General features: G+C 48.7%; 1 protein-coding gene across 1 annotated transcript; it reads right to left on the bottom strand.

Moving 5' to 3' along the window:
- Window positions 1–3,666: 3,666 nt before the first annotated feature.
- Window positions 3,667–13,180, bottom strand: LOC141942055 (5-hydroxytryptamine receptor 7-like). Its single transcript, XM_074865008.1, has 3 exons — window positions 13,154–13,180; window positions 11,625–12,187; window positions 3,667–4,438 (listed from the first exon to the last, which is right to left on the bottom strand). Exons 2-3 carry the CDS (start codon window positions 12,131–12,133, stop codon window positions 3,667–3,669), a joined length of 1,281 nt encoding a protein of 426 aa, XP_074721109.1. The 5' UTR covers window positions 12,134–12,187; window positions 13,154–13,180.
- Between the last annotated feature and the right edge of the window lie 4,030 nt (window positions 13,181–17,210).

Below are 17,210 nucleotides of genomic sequence, written 5' to 3'. Positions count from 1 at the left end.
CACTTTTCTCCATGAGCTCAGATTTTTGCCTAAACATGGACTCTTGGAGCGCTAATTTCTCTTAAATCTTCATAGTTTGGTTAGGTACACGCATGCGCACTAAAATCAGTTTCAAAATGGCTCAGGTTTATTTTAAGCCCTTTTTTTTTTTGTAGATGCCAAATGCATTGATTTCTGTCTGATTAAAAAAAGCCCTACAGAGTATTTTCAGCATGATTTAGAGGCTCATCTACAAGGATCTGGACTGTCTTAACTAAATGGTTGGTGTTCACTCGTGTGTGGAAAAGGCCTTGGTGTCTTTGGATGCACATTATTTTATCTAACCTAAACACAATTTAATCCTGGAGAGTTAAAAAGCAAGAGTTTAAGCTGATGTCTCACAGCTTGAGACAGTCACTACCGGAAAAATCATGCAAGCTATCTCATTATTTTTTTTGAGCAGAGAAGCTGTCATGTTTAAATATTTTTGGATGCAAACTTTTGGAATTGTTTCTGGGAACAAAGCTTTTCTTTTAAACACAGCTACAACTTAAAATGAAAATATGAAGGCAAAAAAAATTATAAGTCTTGAGTGACACAAAGCATTCAGTTCCAAGTCAAAGAAAACACTGATTTTTAAGACAAGTGAACCATTTAGCTTGATTCCTTGCTTAGAAGAAGTTAGGTTTTTGGATCATCCAGAATCATATTCTTTTCCCTACTCTTTTTATTCTGAAAGAACCATCAAACCAGAAAGAACAGTATTCGTGTCTTAATTTAAAAGGGTCAAACATGGTTTCATAAGTCTTCTGCACAATACTTTTAAGCAGTGCTAGAAATACCACCAGAATAAGGATGTTAAGTGGAATTAAACAAGATTATAAATTTTGAAGGCAGTTTAAGAATGCCTAATTCAGAAAATCAGTAAAACCATGCCACTATGACCTTTGGCATATAAATATACTGCAGCAGAACAAACCAGACTCTTGTTATGTGCTGAATGTGAAATGGGCTGTCTTGGGGCTTTCACATCCTGATGAGACAGTCTGAATTAGCAGCTGGTTAGTTTTAATCCAGACAGCTCTGTCTAAAGGGCACCGTTAGCTCCATGGCAGGGAAGAAGCTGGGGGAACCCAGGGAAGAAATTGAACCCTGAAGGAACTTCGTGTCCCCATGGCAGGCCAGAGCCAGTGACCCACTGCTGCTAAAATGTTGTGACAGAGGAGATGATGGCCCAAAGTGTTTTCTAGGAGGAAGGGGGTTGCTTTTGTTAAGCAGGTCCTGAGATGGGCAGTCAGACCATGCCCTAGAGACGTGGTGTGTGGGGACTTATTGTACAGGCTTGGAAGGAGAAGCATTGTGAGAAATTGCAACCAAGCTGGGGAAGGGTGATGCGAAGCAAGTGCACCAAGGTGAACATTCACTGTCAAGGGAAAGTAGAGAGGTTGTGGCAAGGTTTAGCACCAGTTCATGTAGCAGCAGTGTGAAAGCAAGAGAGTGAGGGTATGCTCATGCCTTTGCCTGCCTCATTGTGTTGGTGGGGTCTCTGGTTTGCAGGATGTAAGACCACAGGGCACCCCAGGCACACTGCTGAAGTTTCCCTGGTCAATAGCATCCATCTTTGGCAGAACGGTAGAGGATGGGTCGTTACTGCTGACATGCATTCCAGACAGTTCAGCAAGGAATAGTAGTAGGGACTCAACGTGGCTGTGAGACCAGGCTGCAAGGCATGCAATGCTCTGCCTTCAGCAGATGGCCTAGTCCAGGCATCCTTGCACAAACCCAACACCAACATAAAAAATGTAGGTAGCAAACCATGTGAGACAGATAGAAAGCTGTTAACCATCTTAGCAGAATCACTCACTACTCTTCAAAGAGCTCCTGCATGGCATAACATGTGATACAGGGCTCCAGCTAAACCTTTAGGATCCCTCCTGACTAAGTCCTCCTTCAAATCTCTTTGCTGTCTGATCTTTAAGCATTTCCCACTGGAGACCCACACAATGCTACAACAACCTCCCCTGCCCCTATGTGTAATTCTGGATCTAGCTGTGAGGAAATGAGCTTTGAGAGCATCTGGACACATTGCTGTTCCTGTGCTGAACCGCTCAGTCCCTTGGGACTTTCCCAGTGGACTTGAGCCAGTTCCCCTGCTGTGAATAACCAGTCTAAAGTAGAGACATTGTTGGGCATCTCTAGAAAAAAATGTGTAAAAAGAAACAGGATAGAAATGTCTATTAAAAAGAGAAGTGAGACCACAAAAGATTTCACAGGAGAAATCTTGATTACTAAGCCAAACCATGCTATCAGTCAGCCAAGACATCCAACAGCCAACTTAGCTATGCATGAAGGCATCATACTGCATGGTGTTGCAAGAGATGGGACTACCACCACTCATACACTCTTGTTTGATAAAGAAAGCCTGTAGTGGAGGGAGGGCTAGAAACCCCTTTCCTGAGCCTCTGAACAGTCTAGTTTTGACAAGAAAACCCGGATAGGAGATGTTCAAACAACTGACCCCACGGAGCCGGCATCATCTACAAATGGGCAAGGGTTTATGGGGCTGCAAAGGAAGGTTGATGTATTAAGGTTGGTCAGGAGCAAAGAGGACTGCAGGAAGACGAGTCTCACCACAACATAAAAGTGAAGAGATGTTTTAAAGTCAAAGTGACCAAAGAATCTACACATAAATAAGGAAACCAGACTAATATTTTTTTTTTTTAAAAAAAGGATACATTATTTAGTGTATTTTTTCAAGCTTGCTGGACATCATACTGAAGCACTGTAAAGCTGTCAGAGAAATTATATACTTTTTTTCTGTTGTCAACTAAAGCGTGCTTTTATGGAGTCAATTAGCCACAAATTATGAACACACATCACTTCTCTGAGAATGAATTACGGTACAACCCAGTAAACATAACTGTCTTTGCTCACTGGTCATTGCCCTGATGAGGAGGCCGGTGGACTTTCCTATCCAACCAGAAAGGAAACTTTATGTTCATTTGTGTTTCATTCTGCAATCATGCCTCTTTCAAGTGCTGCAGCATGAGAGGAAATGGGGTCATTGGTATTACTGCTCTGACGTGCAAACCTGGACATGAGCTCAGTGTGTAAAATGCAATTTCATCAGTGGAAAGAGTTCATATAAGCTGGGATGGCATGAGTGCTTGGATCTACAACGGAGCCTATAGCTGCTGTCATATTCGATAGAGAAGTGCAGCCAACATCATCTTTACATAGTATATTGTGTGGCCTCCACAGACCTTAGAGCCCTTTTTGAAGGTGGAGAGCCACAGTCTTATCAAGTTTTTAGTTTTTACTTTTGTTTGCTGGGAGGGTCTCTTTTCCTTTTCTTTTTTTAACAGGTGGGGAAACTGAGGCACAGAAAGGTGTTGTGACTTGCCCACAGTTGGTGGTAGACCTTGAACCCCCTGGTCTTGCTCATGGCTTTTCAGCTCCCACCTGGACCATGGTGAGAAGGAAGGGCTGCCCACTTGTTCCCGAGGTGAGGAGAACCACATCTCCTCCCAGGGTGAGGGGAAGGGGTGTCTCTCTCAGCGGTGATGTCTGGCAGGGGGGACAACAGCACGCATGGTTACTGCCAACCCTGAGAGGCAAGAGAAGCAAGGAACCTGAAATGGAGAGGCAGGAGTTCATTGGTCAGGCACTGGGCGAGAGGACACAGCTCTACAGGATGCATTCCTGCCTCTCTGTGGCTTTCAGGGCCTCGTGCATGCTGGCGGCAGAGAGCCTCCTGTTGATGTTTCTGTACCTGCACCTCAGAAGGTTCCAGAAAGTAGTCCTCAAGTCTCGGTTAAAGAAAGCATAAATCAAGGGGTTGATGAGGGAGTTGGTGTATCCCAGCCAGAGCAGTGTCCTCTCCAGCCTCAGGGGCATGCAGCTGCAGTGGATGCCACAGATGAAAGGCCGAGCCGTTGACATCAGGAAGAACGGAAGCCAGCAAAACGTGAACGCTCCCACGATAATGCCGAGGGTCCTGGCTGCTTTCTGCTCCCTTTTGAAGATGGAAATATTCTTTCGGTCTTGCCGGAGCAGTTTGGAGAGTGTGGCACATTCCTCCACCGCTTTGGTACGCTTAGAGCTGTGGTGGCTCCTGCTGGAGGCCTCCAGGCAGTAGACACCCTCCTCTTCGTAGTGTTTGGGGAAGTTCATGAAGCGGTGCTTCTCGGCGCTGACCTTGGCGGCTTTGTAGATCTGGCTGTACATGACGAGCATGACCGCCATGGGGATGTAGAAGGCAACCCCTGTGGAGTAGACTGTGTACCCAAAGTCCTGGCTGATGAGACAGACTCTTTCCACGGTGACATTCTTGGCCCAGCCAAAAAGTGGAGGAAGAGTGATGGAGGCAGATAGGAGCCAAACAATGAAAACCATCTTGGCCATCAGCTTCCCATTTTGTCTCACAGGGTACGTCAGAGGCCGAGTGATCCCCAAATACCTGGAAAAAGGAGGCATTGCAAAGGGTTAGGAAGGTTGCAAGGTGCGAGTGCTGTTGGGTTGTTTTCATCCCTAATCAGCTGCTAATGCTCCATCACAGGAGAATTTTGGCCCTGGCAAGGGGCAAGAAATGAATTTGCTAAGTGAAAACGTACCCAGGGACTTGCAGCTACAGTATTTTTAGCGAAATGCATTTCACACCCCTTCAGCTCTCTTGCCTAAACACCCTGTTTCAACTACCCCCCCACTTCTTTCTTGCAACCACCCCATGCATGACATGAGATGTCATTTAACTGCTGAGTGCAGTCCGAGCTCCACATGGTTTCCTGGGAAAAAGTTTAAAAAAGTTTAGTTTTCTACCAGAACTAGTTTGGACAGAGAACTTGCAACAACTTCCAGCTGTGGCATGTAACTCACTCCAGACTGTTGCCTGCCTTGGGAAACACCCAGGAGTGGGGTGGGTGATCCACAGAGTAATACTTGCACGAGGATATGTCAGGACTGACTCTTTATGAAATGAATAGACTCATACCAGTGTTTAATGGGAAGTGGGGAGGACAACACCCTTCTCTTATTTGTCCAGGCAACTTGGGAAGAAATACAACCTGCAGCTGAGATGCCCCTGGGGCAGTGTGTGAGCAAGGAGCAATCCTGCCTTTGGGAAGACTTAATGATGTGTCTGTATGGGCACGGAAAGCAAAGCTAGTGATCGGGTGATGGGCTGTGGCGTAAGACTGACAGACTCAAAGCCTCTTTCAGCCAATGGAATCTGCGTGTGTGCATCTTACAGCACTGGCACCCACGGCAGATGCTGCTGTCAGCAGTGCACCCCATCCCTCTCCATCCAGCCTGAAATATTAGGACAAACCTACAGGTTCCTGCAACATCTACTGGAGATGACCTCTGGAAACCAAGAGAGGAGAGAGACAAACAGCTGGAGTAGTCTGCTCCCTTGCACGGCCCATAGCTCCTGAAGTGATGGTGTCCAGCCCTTCCATGAGAGTGAAATGAGAGGAGCTCCGAGTAGGACATCCCAAAAGCATGTGGTCATCCACAGATTCACAAATCCTGATGCCTGGAGTTAGGAGTTACCTTGTTAGCTTGACTGAAAGGAGCTGGAGACTGCATCAACCATCAGCTCCTGGTTAGACTACGGGGTGTAATTTTGAACCATCCCCAGCCTTGATTGAGAGGGTTCGTGTGACTAAGAAATTGTGTCAACTGTTAGTTGGTAAATTACAATTGTAAATTAATAAATCAGTAGGGAGCTGGCCACTGTCAGCCAATGTTCTCACTGAAAAACATCTGCCTGCTATTCAGTCTCAATCAATCCAGAAAAAACCTCTAGCTAATCATAGGGATTTCTTTTATGTTACAGCCTTTTTGATTCAAACCTGCCTGCTGTCAGGAATTTGTAGGCATTTTTAGACAGGATCACATCACCTCTTAATTGTTCTTGGATAAACTGTGTCAGTCCAGAGGGGCAGTGAGAACAGCAGCTGTATGGATAGTTTTTGCTGAAAGCTGTTCAAGAGAAGAACGGGCTTTGCTGCCAAAAAGGAAAATTTCTGTAGAGAATTTTACCTCTGCTGTGCCATTATTTCATTCCGACAATCAATCTTATTGTAGATATTAGGAGATTTTTTTTCTTCCCTGATTATTTCCCTCTTCCAGATCCTCCCCCAAGGTTGGAAGAAGATGGAAATAAAATTTAAAAAAATCCAATTCCTCCTCCCCTCCTGACTGCTAAATAAATTCAAAGCCCGAAGTATTCTCCCCTGACTCCCTGATAAAATGAATTTGAATTCATTCACTGAGTTATTCTTTTCCTGTTTTCCTCTGTATTTTCTTCAGCTGGTCTTACTCACAAAAATGAAACAAAACTCTCCATGACCACGTATGCTGCTTGAACACCCGGCAGTGGTACAGGACGATGTTCATGGATGCAAAAGCAATGCAAACTCGTGGAAAAGGACTTTTAACCCCATCACCCCATGGGGCCATGGTACAACAGAGCTGGGTTTGGTGCTGTCCTTCCAAAACATATCTGGGCTGAGCACATCAAGAAGTGATGAGCCTGGCTGGAAGATCGGGACTCAGCTGGCTGGGGGCAGGCTGGAGGGATGTTGCCAAATATCCCTCCTGCCACAGGAAGGGGCTTTGGAGGGAGAGCAGGCTTGATGTCCCCTAGGCTGGGAGAAAACCATACCCTGCTGTTACATCTCCAGATTCAGCACCCTCTAAATAACACTTCTCTATATATCCAAGCCAAGAACTTCCCAAACTAATATATGCTGTGTTGTATGATATCCTTTATCAGTCTATTACTGGGTTTTCTTTAGAAGCCAATCCGCTCGGGATTTGCTGAAACTTCAAGGAATTTACACGCTAGCCAAGCAAAATGCACAGTGACAAGATTTAAAAAGCAGGCAAAGCTGACACATTTCATCTCTGGGTGCCTTGTGCAGCCGCTGCTGGAGGAAATGGGGCCGTTTTGAGGTCTTTGCTTATAATTTTGATGCGAGCGGGAAGACCTCAAAATAGGCCAGCGTTTACAGCAGTGCGGGAGGCAAGATTGCACAGACATGCAATGAAATTCAAATCAAATTCTCTTGCTTTGATTCTTCTTTTTTTTTTTTTTTTTTCTTTTTTGTGTGTCTTGTTGTTAATCAAGTTTAGTGGTTATCAGGTAACAAAAGCCAGTTTCCAGAGCAGCTATTTACCGGCAGTTTGTGGGTTTTGCAGGACCGCTGCTGTGCAGAGCTGATTGTGTAGCCACTCATTCCTTGTGCAATAAACTTTCCACATCCTCACTCCCACCAATTCCTGGGCAGCCCAAGCCCTGACCGTGGAGCAGAAGACCTGCTCCAGGTTGGGCTCCACCGTCAACCCCATGGACAAGCATTTATTCTACACTCAACAGTAATTGTTGGATCTTTATGTCAGGGATTAAATAATAAAGAAAACCAAAACATCTTCAAGGTGCCCCTACTCCCATTCTGTAGCTGGTGAACTGGGAAAGGATGAACCTCTGCTCACACAGGTTGGCTGAATCCAAATGAGCCCAGAATTGGGGTTTCCCAGACCCCACTGTTTTACCACAATCCCATGCCTCCTCTAAGCCAAATTTGAGCTCCTTACCTGACTCCTAAGCTGATTCTATGCCTGCCCCATCCTGCTGAAGGAGAGGAACCCTCCAGGTGGAGGACGTGACGGGCAGCTGGAGGCTCCAGCTACCTGTGGCTTCGTCTGCCCATGTCGCAGGCCAGGGTTGGTGGGAGCATCCCAGGGATGCATCCCAGCTCACTGGAGATACAGTGCGGGGACATGTTCGGATGAAGGGTGCAGGAAAGGCAATCCAGCAAAATGTTGTGCAGATTTCATCCCACTGACTCTTTTGTGAGGCATCTTTTTTACTGAGGACGATGTCGATTTGCATCATATCTGATTTTGGGTAGAAAATACTTGCCAGGGAGATGGGATAGCCCCAGCGGGGCTGTCTGGGATATGGATGGAGGGTTTTTTTCTCCACTAGGAAAACCTGAGGTGATCTGTGGGGGTTAGGGAGCTCCTTTTGTCAGCTGTTTGGCTTTTTTACAGAGAGCTTCATCAAAAGCTGAACAGCCAAAAGGGTTTTTTCTGTTGTTGTTTTGTTTTTGGTTTGTGGCATTAAAGAACCTATAACATTGGCAGGCTTTTATATGAGAAAAATGTAAGAGAAAGATGGATGTTTCCAGCATTTTTCTTTTTTGATTTAAAAGAAAATCAATCAAATTTCCCTTCAGACAGGATTAGTTCTACAAGCTTCAAGCGAGAGGCTTTTAGAAAGCGCTCTGCATTAATAATCAATAATAGCAGCCTACATTTTAATAGTAGTCGTCATCTTGGGCAAATCAAGCATCTTTTATACCTAAACTAACCAAAATATGAGGACACTTCAGTCATCAATAAAAATGCAACCTCCTTTTTGGCAGAAACAGGCAGCTGCCTAACAGTGCTGACCAAGTTGGTATTCAGGACAGAACTAGAGGAGACACTTATATTTCCGAGAAGCAACAGTGCTGTTCCTCTTCTTTCTTGCAGGATAGGAGGAACAGCTTGCCATCATTGGGGGGGTGGGGGGGGGGGAATTTCAGTTAATGCCTCACTGAGATGAACAACCATTTCATCTCTTTTGGTGCAGGTGTGTCAGGCTCTCTGCAAACTCAGCTCCACTTTTGCTTTAGCTTTGTGGTTGGCTTTGTTTTGTATCAGCATAGAAACTGAAAAGTGTGTTTTTGGAGATGTTTCCATCAGGAGCTAAACTAAATATCCTGCCCATCCCAAGTTTGGGGGGAGGTGGAGATCCAGACGTGGTCCTGGATCCATGCTCTCCCTCAATCCACTTCCATCAACTGCCTTGTGGGAGCAGCGAGGATGATGACTTGGCGTGGAGCATCAATGACTTACAGGATGCTCAAGATCCTGCCCTGGGATAATTCACACAACTCACAGCCCATTCCTGGGGACCCCTGAGGCAGAAAGCAGCAGGACAGTGCCCCAGTCACCAACTCCTCCTTTGTGCATCAGAGGACATCCCAATTATTCCCATTCCCTCCTCAAAGCCCAGCAGGGACTCAGCCCACCAGTCCCCTGCCCTTGCAGCATGTCCTTCCTTCCTCCCAGACCACGGTGGGCACAGCTGGGAGGACTGTCCACTCCCTTCTCTACCAGTCCTCCTTCTGCTCAAATTACCACCTTTGCTCTTTTTCTCTTTTCCCAGCTAGAAATGTATCTCGGGCAATTGTCCTCTAACCATGCGCCTTCCCTATCAGGCATTTGGTGGACGGGGGATGAAGGTCTGGGAGAAAACAATGATGCTGCGGCCCAGAAGAACAAGCCCATGCCAGAAGACTCAGCCTCTGTGGCAGCCTCTTATATCAGAGGTTTTTTCTCCATCACTCTGCTGAGAGGTCTGAAGCAACCTGCTCCCTCCATCATTTCCTTTGCTCCCTTTTTCTCTCTGAAATCCAAAAAAAACCCAGTGGGGTTTGCATGGCCAGCAGCTGGAGAAGGTGAACCAGAGATGAGTTGGTGCTTGAGAGCCATATGAGATGGGGGACAGGATGGGGTCCCTGTGGGGTGGGATGGTTTTCCCTCCCTGCAGCTCAGAGCTGGCAGCATGAGTTTTGCAGCCTAAAGCTGCCCCACTCCTGGGCTCCTGTGAGCCCCACCAAGCTCATCTGGGTGAGCTGGGCAGAGATGTTCCCCCAGAGAGATGGGTGTGTGCTGGAAACAGGAAAAGTATACCCACAAGTGCCTCCAGCATCAGCCAGTTAAAACAGATCCTCCTTGGCTGTATGACCAGTGGGTGCAACTTAGAGCAGCCTTAGGGCTGCTCCCATTTAAGCTGAAGTGTGGAGTTACTCAGCTCCAACACCTGTCCACCCTGCTTCCCCACTGTCCTCCCTACTGCCCTCAGCACCGCCCAGGATTTGGCTTTGGCATGTGTGGGGCCCCCCATGCTGGTGTCCACACCTCACCAGAAACATCCTGCCCAGCCCCATTCCAGCAGGGAAAGATGGACCAATGTCAACCCCAGGCAGCTGTCTGCATGATGTCCTTGGATTTTGGTCTGCTCACAGGAGTGGTGATATTAGGTGAGAGAGACGTGATGAACAAGTGGAATAAACTGCAATGATTTTTGTGAAAGGACTGTCCTATTTGTGTGCATGTTTGGAAGAGTGTTTCTCCAGGGGAAGGGAAGGGAAAAAGGGAAAAAAAAAAAAAAAAAGGGGAAAAAAAGGGAAAAAAAAAAAAGGGGAAAAAAAGGGAAAAAAGGGAAAAGGGAAAAAAGGTAAAAAAGAAAAAGAAAAGGGAAAACAATGCAAAAAGGAAAGGAAAGAGAAAAGGAAAGGGGAAAGGCATTGAAATTTTTTAAAGCAAAGCCAATCTGATTAGTGTGTAGCTGCTTCCCTGCTCCTCACTCATCAAGAGGAAGCATTGACATTATTTCATTACTGCATTTATTCTCTTCCCCCTATCAGAGACAGACTTCTGTCAGCTCTGAATACTCCTGCTTTTTAACGAACGGGCTTTTTATTAAAACAAAGCAAGTTCAGCAGCAGAGCTGGACCTTGTTGTGTGGCCTGGGAGTGATTTTGTTTTCTAGCCAACAGCGTTGAGCTGATCAGGGCCACGGGGCAAAGGGCAGCTCGTAGGGGAGCAGTGGCTGGTGGGGGGGGTGAGGGCTTCAGAGCAGGACTTGTTTGCTTGCCAGGGGTAACATCAATCATCATCAGCGGGATTTTCTCTCTCCTTTCTGCTTTGTCACCAGGTTTCACACCTGGGGAGGGTGGGAGGGTGACCAGGGAGGTGGTATAGCTGAAGGCATGCATCCCATCGGCTGTCTGCCTTCCCTGAGCTCCTTAGCACAAACCAGTCCAGCTCAGCGGTGCCAGCGTAAACCCAAACCAACCCCCCAAGAAAGCCAACGTGTGTGTCAGATCTGGATCTGGCCCACCGGCTCGTCAGTGCAATGTCCCTAATGACGCAGGCTGCTATAATTAGACCCACGGAGGTGCTGACTTGCCTGAGTCTTGCCAGTTTGCCAGATGGGCTTAGCCTTTCCCTCCTGACCCCAGGTGTGGGTGTTGAAGCCAGCAAATCCTCACAAATGCATGCACTGGGCTAAACCAGGGTTTCTGGGGACTTGGGATGGGGTGGGGGGAGTTGCTGACATCCTTATCCAAGGCACGAGTCCAGGAATCAGCAAAGCATCCCATAGGACTAGGCTCCAGAAGACCCCTAACCTGGATTTTCAAAGTGCATGTGGATTTTTTTTTTTTGTTTTCTTGAATAATTTTATGGTGCAGCCTCCTTCCATGGAGAAGGTCAGGTCATGGGTCTACCCTCTAGGCTCTGTTCCTCAAGGCAAGGAAGAACAGCGTGAAGCAGCTGCCTAGAGGAGGAGGACTAAGCAAGTAACTTAGAGAAGTTACTTGAGAAAGGACCTTAAGCCCAGCTCTTCCAAATGGACTGAGGCACCTAATTCCTACAGAAAACCCTCAGCAACCCTGTGCACCTGGAAAACATGTGCTGAAGCACTGACCCAACTGGGAATGTGATTCTAGTGGCCCTCAACCTCCAGAAACACCCATATGTTCAGGCCCACCCGAACACGTGGCAGGTGCCTTGTCCTCCCTTACCTGTCCACACTGATGATGCACAAGGTCATGATGGAGGCGGTGCAACACATAACGTCCATGGCGATAAACACGTTGCAAAAAACCTTGCCAAAGAGCCATTCTCCCCCGACCAGGTCCGTGATGGTCACGAAGGGCATGACAGCGAAGGCCACCGACAGGTCGGCAGCTGCGAGGGACACCACCAGGTAGTTGGAGGGCTGCCGGAGCTTCTTGACAATGCACACAGAGATGATGACCAGCCCGTTGCCGGCGATGGTCATGAGGATGATGATGGAGAGCACCACGCCGATGACGATCTTCTCAGTGTCCCCATAGAGCAAGATCTCCTCGCCACAGTCTGTCGTGTTGGTGAGGTTGGAAGACGGCAGGTCTGGCTCGGTTGGGACGGAGGGTTCCTCAGTCATGAATGGATTCGGGAGTGATCTCTGAGCCGGGTGCTGCTGCTCTGCGTTCTCCACAAAGAGAAGATGGTGATCCAGAAACCGCCTGGGGCTGACCCTTAGCAACATGCTCTGAGCTCACCGCAGCGGGCAACGGCACGAGTTTTCTCCCAGCAATGACACCTCCAGTGACAAACCAGAACATTTTCTCACAAACAGGCTAAGAAAATAAAATACCCCCCCCCTTCCCCCCCCCCCCCCCCCCCCCACCCCCAGCTCTTGCCTCCCAAAGCTGCGGCTGGCTCTCATGTGCTCGGTAAGGAGCTGTTTCCCAAGTCTGCTTCCAGACACACAGTTTCCTGGAGGATGCTCGGAGAAAGCTCGTCTCCACTTTTAAATGAGAACAAGCTGCCCAGTCCACCTGCAACGGCTGCCTGGTTGTCTGCGTGCCTTTCCAGAAGGACAGATAACGGCAGCCGATCGTAACTGCCCGTGTTATTATGCGTTACTGCTGAGCTGCGCTGCTGGTCTTGCACTTCTGTGCATCCCTACATTTAAATCCCATGCAACTACATCCATATTGCCGCATGTGAAGGTAGAAGAGTATGTGCTGACACAAGTCACGGCCACAGACGCGCGCACACGCATCACCGGCTGCATCTCCTGCGTGCGCTAACACATAAACTTCAAAGCCGTGACTGTAAATCCATGCACATGGCATGGAAGGGCAACACGCGACCGTTACCTACCCACGGGAGCACGGTGCGGAGCCGCGGGTCGCAGTGGGAGCTTATCCACTGCATGCAGCACCCCCAGGGTACCACGCACAGCCCAGGCACCCCAGCCTGTGCCCGGCGCCGTGAGCATCACTACCACACGCATGGCAGAGATACGCAGGGAGCAGCTAACCCACCCCTGGCTATTGACCCCTGTCAGTATTTCCTAGCCATCAACAGGGAAACTTCAAGGCAGGGGTCACCCCTACACAGGGCTCCAAGCATCATGCACAACCCGCATCCTCTTCTTTTTGTTTCAAAGCCCCTTTTCCCCTTGAAGGGAGTTTTGTTTAAATCCAAGCAGGATTGCAGCCTCCTCCTCCCCTTTGCAGCCCCCCCGCCCAGGCTGGGGTGATGGGAGTCCCAGAGTTACCTGTGCCGAGGGGGTGAGACATCCTCCAAGCGAGACCCTGCGAGCTCCGGGCAGGCGAGAAAGAGAAGAGCCACCCCCGGAGCATCCTTCTCCCCTCCCCGCCTCGCCGGTCCCTCCTACCGCCCTCCCTTCGCTTCTCCTGGGCAGGGACCCAGATGGTCCCTGGCTCCCTCTGAGCCCCAGGGAGATGCAAAGATGGGGGAAGGGGGGTGGGGTTGGGGGGGTCCAGGCCAGGTCCTGCAGCCACCCCAGCCCTGCAGCGATGGGTGGGGGGGGGAGTGTGCGAGGACCTCGAAGGAAAGGCTGGAAGTTGGGAAGATGCTTTTGAACGCGGTCGTGCAGTGCAGCGAGGCAGGCGCAGGAGGAGCAGCCTGAAACCCAGCAAGCAGGGGACGGAACAGGGGTACAGAGAAAAGCTATACCCAGAGCACCCTTCCCCATTTTTTTTTTTTAATTTATTCCCTGCTCCATGCATTTTTCCACCCCCCCTGCTTGTAGGAGGTCCCGTATTCATTCAGCTCTGCACTGAAGAGCAGCAAACAGCCAGGGAGAGGCAGATCTCTAAAGATGAGCCTTTCCCTTATCGGAATAAAACCAAAACAGGGAGGATAAATAAACCAGGCAAGAGCATGCAGAGATCCACATCCATTTCCCTTTCCACCAAATATTTCATGGGCGCTTTGGTGCTGGAGTTGCTCTGGCGCTTCAACCCAGGGCATCAGACAGCTGCTGTTTGCTCCTCCTGGGGCAAAAGAAAGGGAGCAGAGTCATCTCCTGCTTTGGTTGCTCCTAAAGGCCATTCCCCTGGGGAGCTCAGCCCATCTGCTCCCTCCCTGGGGCAGGGTGGACAGTGTGGGGCTGCTTCTCCCCTTGCACAGACCCCATCCTGCACCCCTCGGGGTGATGGGTGTTCAGCCAGGAGAGGCGCAGGGGCTGTTTGCAGGCTCAGAAAGTGTTTCTAGCTGCCCTGCCCCATGGTAAGCACTTGGGAATGAGATGGGCACCTCCATCCCCGCTGCCACCAGCTCCCTCACCCATCTGGGGGCTGTGCAAACACCCTGGCACCCTCCAGTCCTCCCAGGGACAGTGTGGAGGGCTGATTATGGGAAAAAATCTTTTAAATCCCTGAGACGTAGAGCACTGCATTACCTCAGGTCAGAGTCAGCACCATCCCCAAGAGATTTTGGGGCAGATGTTCCCTGCGAAAGTACATCTGCAAGGAAAGCGCCGGCGAGCTAAAACAGGGCTGTTAAGGCTGTACTTAACACTAGGGTTTCTCCTTTGCTGCTCAAGCATCGCAGCATGTGTGGGAGGCTGGCTAAAATAGCTTCCTTGCCAGGGCAGGGTGTGCTGAAGCTCTGTTTTTTTTTTTTTTTTTTTTCTTTTTGTATTACAGGTGTTTTTTTCTTTCCCTTGAGAGTGGTGATATGCCAGGATGGGATGGGGCTGATACAGAAGAACAACCTGCAAAGCCCAGTCCCTGCCTGACCTGGGGATCAAGGGCTGCTTCAGCGGCCAAACTCACCAATATTTGGTGGAAAAATACACTCGGTATTTCCAAGGAGAAAGGGGGATCTGTAGGACTCCCTGCTGCAGGAACAAAGGACTCAGCAGTCTCAAAACCCAGACAAATTCACCCAAGAAGAAAACCATCCCCTAAGGAGCAGCTGTTACATGCCAAGGCAGCCAGATGCCCGGAGAGTTTCGGGAAAACCATCTGCTCATGAGCTGCCAACTCCTGCACTGCTTTCCACCTCTGGGACCGGCGTTTGGCAGGAAGGATACAGGGTCGGGGATGGGCAGGAGGATTTTTTCCAGCTTCCCTGGAGGTTGCCTTTGGGAGAGTAACACAGCAAGCAGCTCCTGTGCATTAGCAAGGACAGGGAGGGATTTTTTTTTCCTCTTGCTGTGTCGCTGGGAAGCAACCGGCTTATGCACAGAGGTCAAGTTCATGTGCTGGCAGAGGAAGGAAGGAGAGAAGGTGCTTATAAAGGTGATGAACTTCATGGGCCCTTTGCTCTGGCCAACCCCTTACACTGCTTATGGCAGAGCCTCAAAACCCTGTAATAGCTTCAGAGGGCAGAATTAACCTCCCTCTCCCCCATCCCAGCCCCCTTTCTGTATGGTACAACCTATACCTTCCACAACCCCTGCAGGTCTAGGGACTCTAGAGGAGGGGTTTTTTTTTCCCCCCACTTTTCCAGGGGAATGAGCTGTTCTGATAATTTGGGGAACAACAAAATCCCTGGAAAAACAAGGGCAGAAAGCCACTGTCCAGCTCATGGGACATGCACTGAGTGGCTGGAGGGCACGTTCTCTGTATGGCCTGATTTTTGGGAAGACAGAAGGGAAAATGGCAATTTTTCTGTGAGGGAATGACTCAGAATAATAATTCTCCTTCTCCCTAGAACTCTTAGTGCAGCATCTCCCCAGCTGCAGGCCATGATGACCTTACTAAGGCACTTGCTCCTGGGGCAGGCTGGGAAGCACTAATTGCATTTAATGGCAAGTAGGGGAGGAAATGGCCAGTGCGCCTTAGCTTGACTGCTAACCGTAGCTTTCTCTCTTTGGCTGAGAAGAGAGCACAGATTTGGGGGAGCAGGGATGTTGCTGGAGCAAGATGGATGAACCCCATGGGTAATTGTCCTTCCAAAATAAAGCTGAGAAGTTGAAGATGCAAAATAGTCAATGCATTCCCCCTCCATCTGCAGCAGGCAAGAGATGAACAAAGCCCCCCCACCGTTTCATGAAGGCAGTGCCCAGATATATTCTTCCATCTTCCTGTACAAATGACCATTAAAGTGGCTCTTTTATTAACTATTGTTAATATTACACCCTATTAACTCTAATGGCAACGTAATAGGCACATTTATTAATATGCAAATTCTGAGAAATCTCATTAACTCAGAGGCCCTCAACCTCTCAATGTTTCCAGGACTAGCATCCCAAAGCAATTCGCCCTGTGTCGCAGTTGTTGACATTTCTCCCTCTGAGCAGGCAGAGCCTGCCCAGATGGATAAAATTAATCACTTGACGCTATCAGCTTTCAAGGAGCATCACTAAGGACTGCTCTTGCCTCCGGAGAAGTTCATGATGAACTGGTCTGGTGTATCTAAACACTCTCTGATTTGGAAACAGTGGGGCTTAACCCACTTTCATAGCAAGGGTGGCCAATAACCTGCCCATGTGCAGACCCCACGGTGCTTCTCCAGCAGTTGTGATCAGGAATAACAATGACCACAACCTACCTGTGACTCTAAACTCTCAGAGTCGAGTCTTTGGTTTGTTTTTTCTTACTGTATCTCCCCAAAATAGAAAAAAATGAAACTTCTCATCTATTTATAAGAGACACCCCATGCATTTTGCTGTCGGAGCAGATGGGGAGCAACTGGGAACCTCGTGGGAAAACGCCATCCAAAGGAGACCTCCAAATAGCTTATCGCAAAAGATGTGTTTGCTGAAGAGAAGGAGGTATTAATGCTGTTAGATGCAGCCATGCTCCCTCTGCTGGAGTCTGCACAGACAGCAAGCAGCTTTTAGTGTTTAAATCTCCCATGATTTGGAAATTTTAGTTATCTGGAAGGCTCTCCAAAAATTCTCTCTGCACCCCATCGCAGCTAAAGCCATGTGCTGGTAGCATCGATGCCTCATCCCGATGCCCTCCAAAGGTGGGACTGTCCCAGGGGAGGATGGGGACAAGAGGGAGGGACATTAGCCATGGGATAGGAATGAGGTGGAGGGAGGGGAGACTTTCAATAGCAAACTTTTGGCCTGCAGACCCTCCTGTCCACCCTAAAGCTGCCTATAGTGGGTGCTAAAAGGATTTCCAGGGGGGCTGATGAAGCTAGCAGAGAAAAATCAAAAAGCCTGAAATAGGAGAGGAAAGGGTGAAAAAAATTGAGTGATTTAGCTGAAGTTTCCAACACAAACCCTTCAGCCCTGCAGCTCTGGCTCACAGCTGTAGTCACCCATTTGCCAGGTATCATTAGTGCTCATTATTTATTCAAAGTGATGGGCATGCAGCATTTCCACCTATTGCTCTCCCATCCGCCATCTC

The sequence above is a fragment of the Strix uralensis genome, chromosome 4 (assembly GCF_047716275.1).
Source record: "Strix uralensis isolate ZFMK-TIS-50842 chromosome 4, bStrUra1, whole genome shotgun sequence".
Classification (NCBI taxonomy): domain Eukaryota; kingdom Metazoa; phylum Chordata; class Aves; order Strigiformes; family Strigidae; genus Strix; species Strix uralensis.
This window is presented reverse-complemented; position numbering and strand designations above follow the sequence as displayed.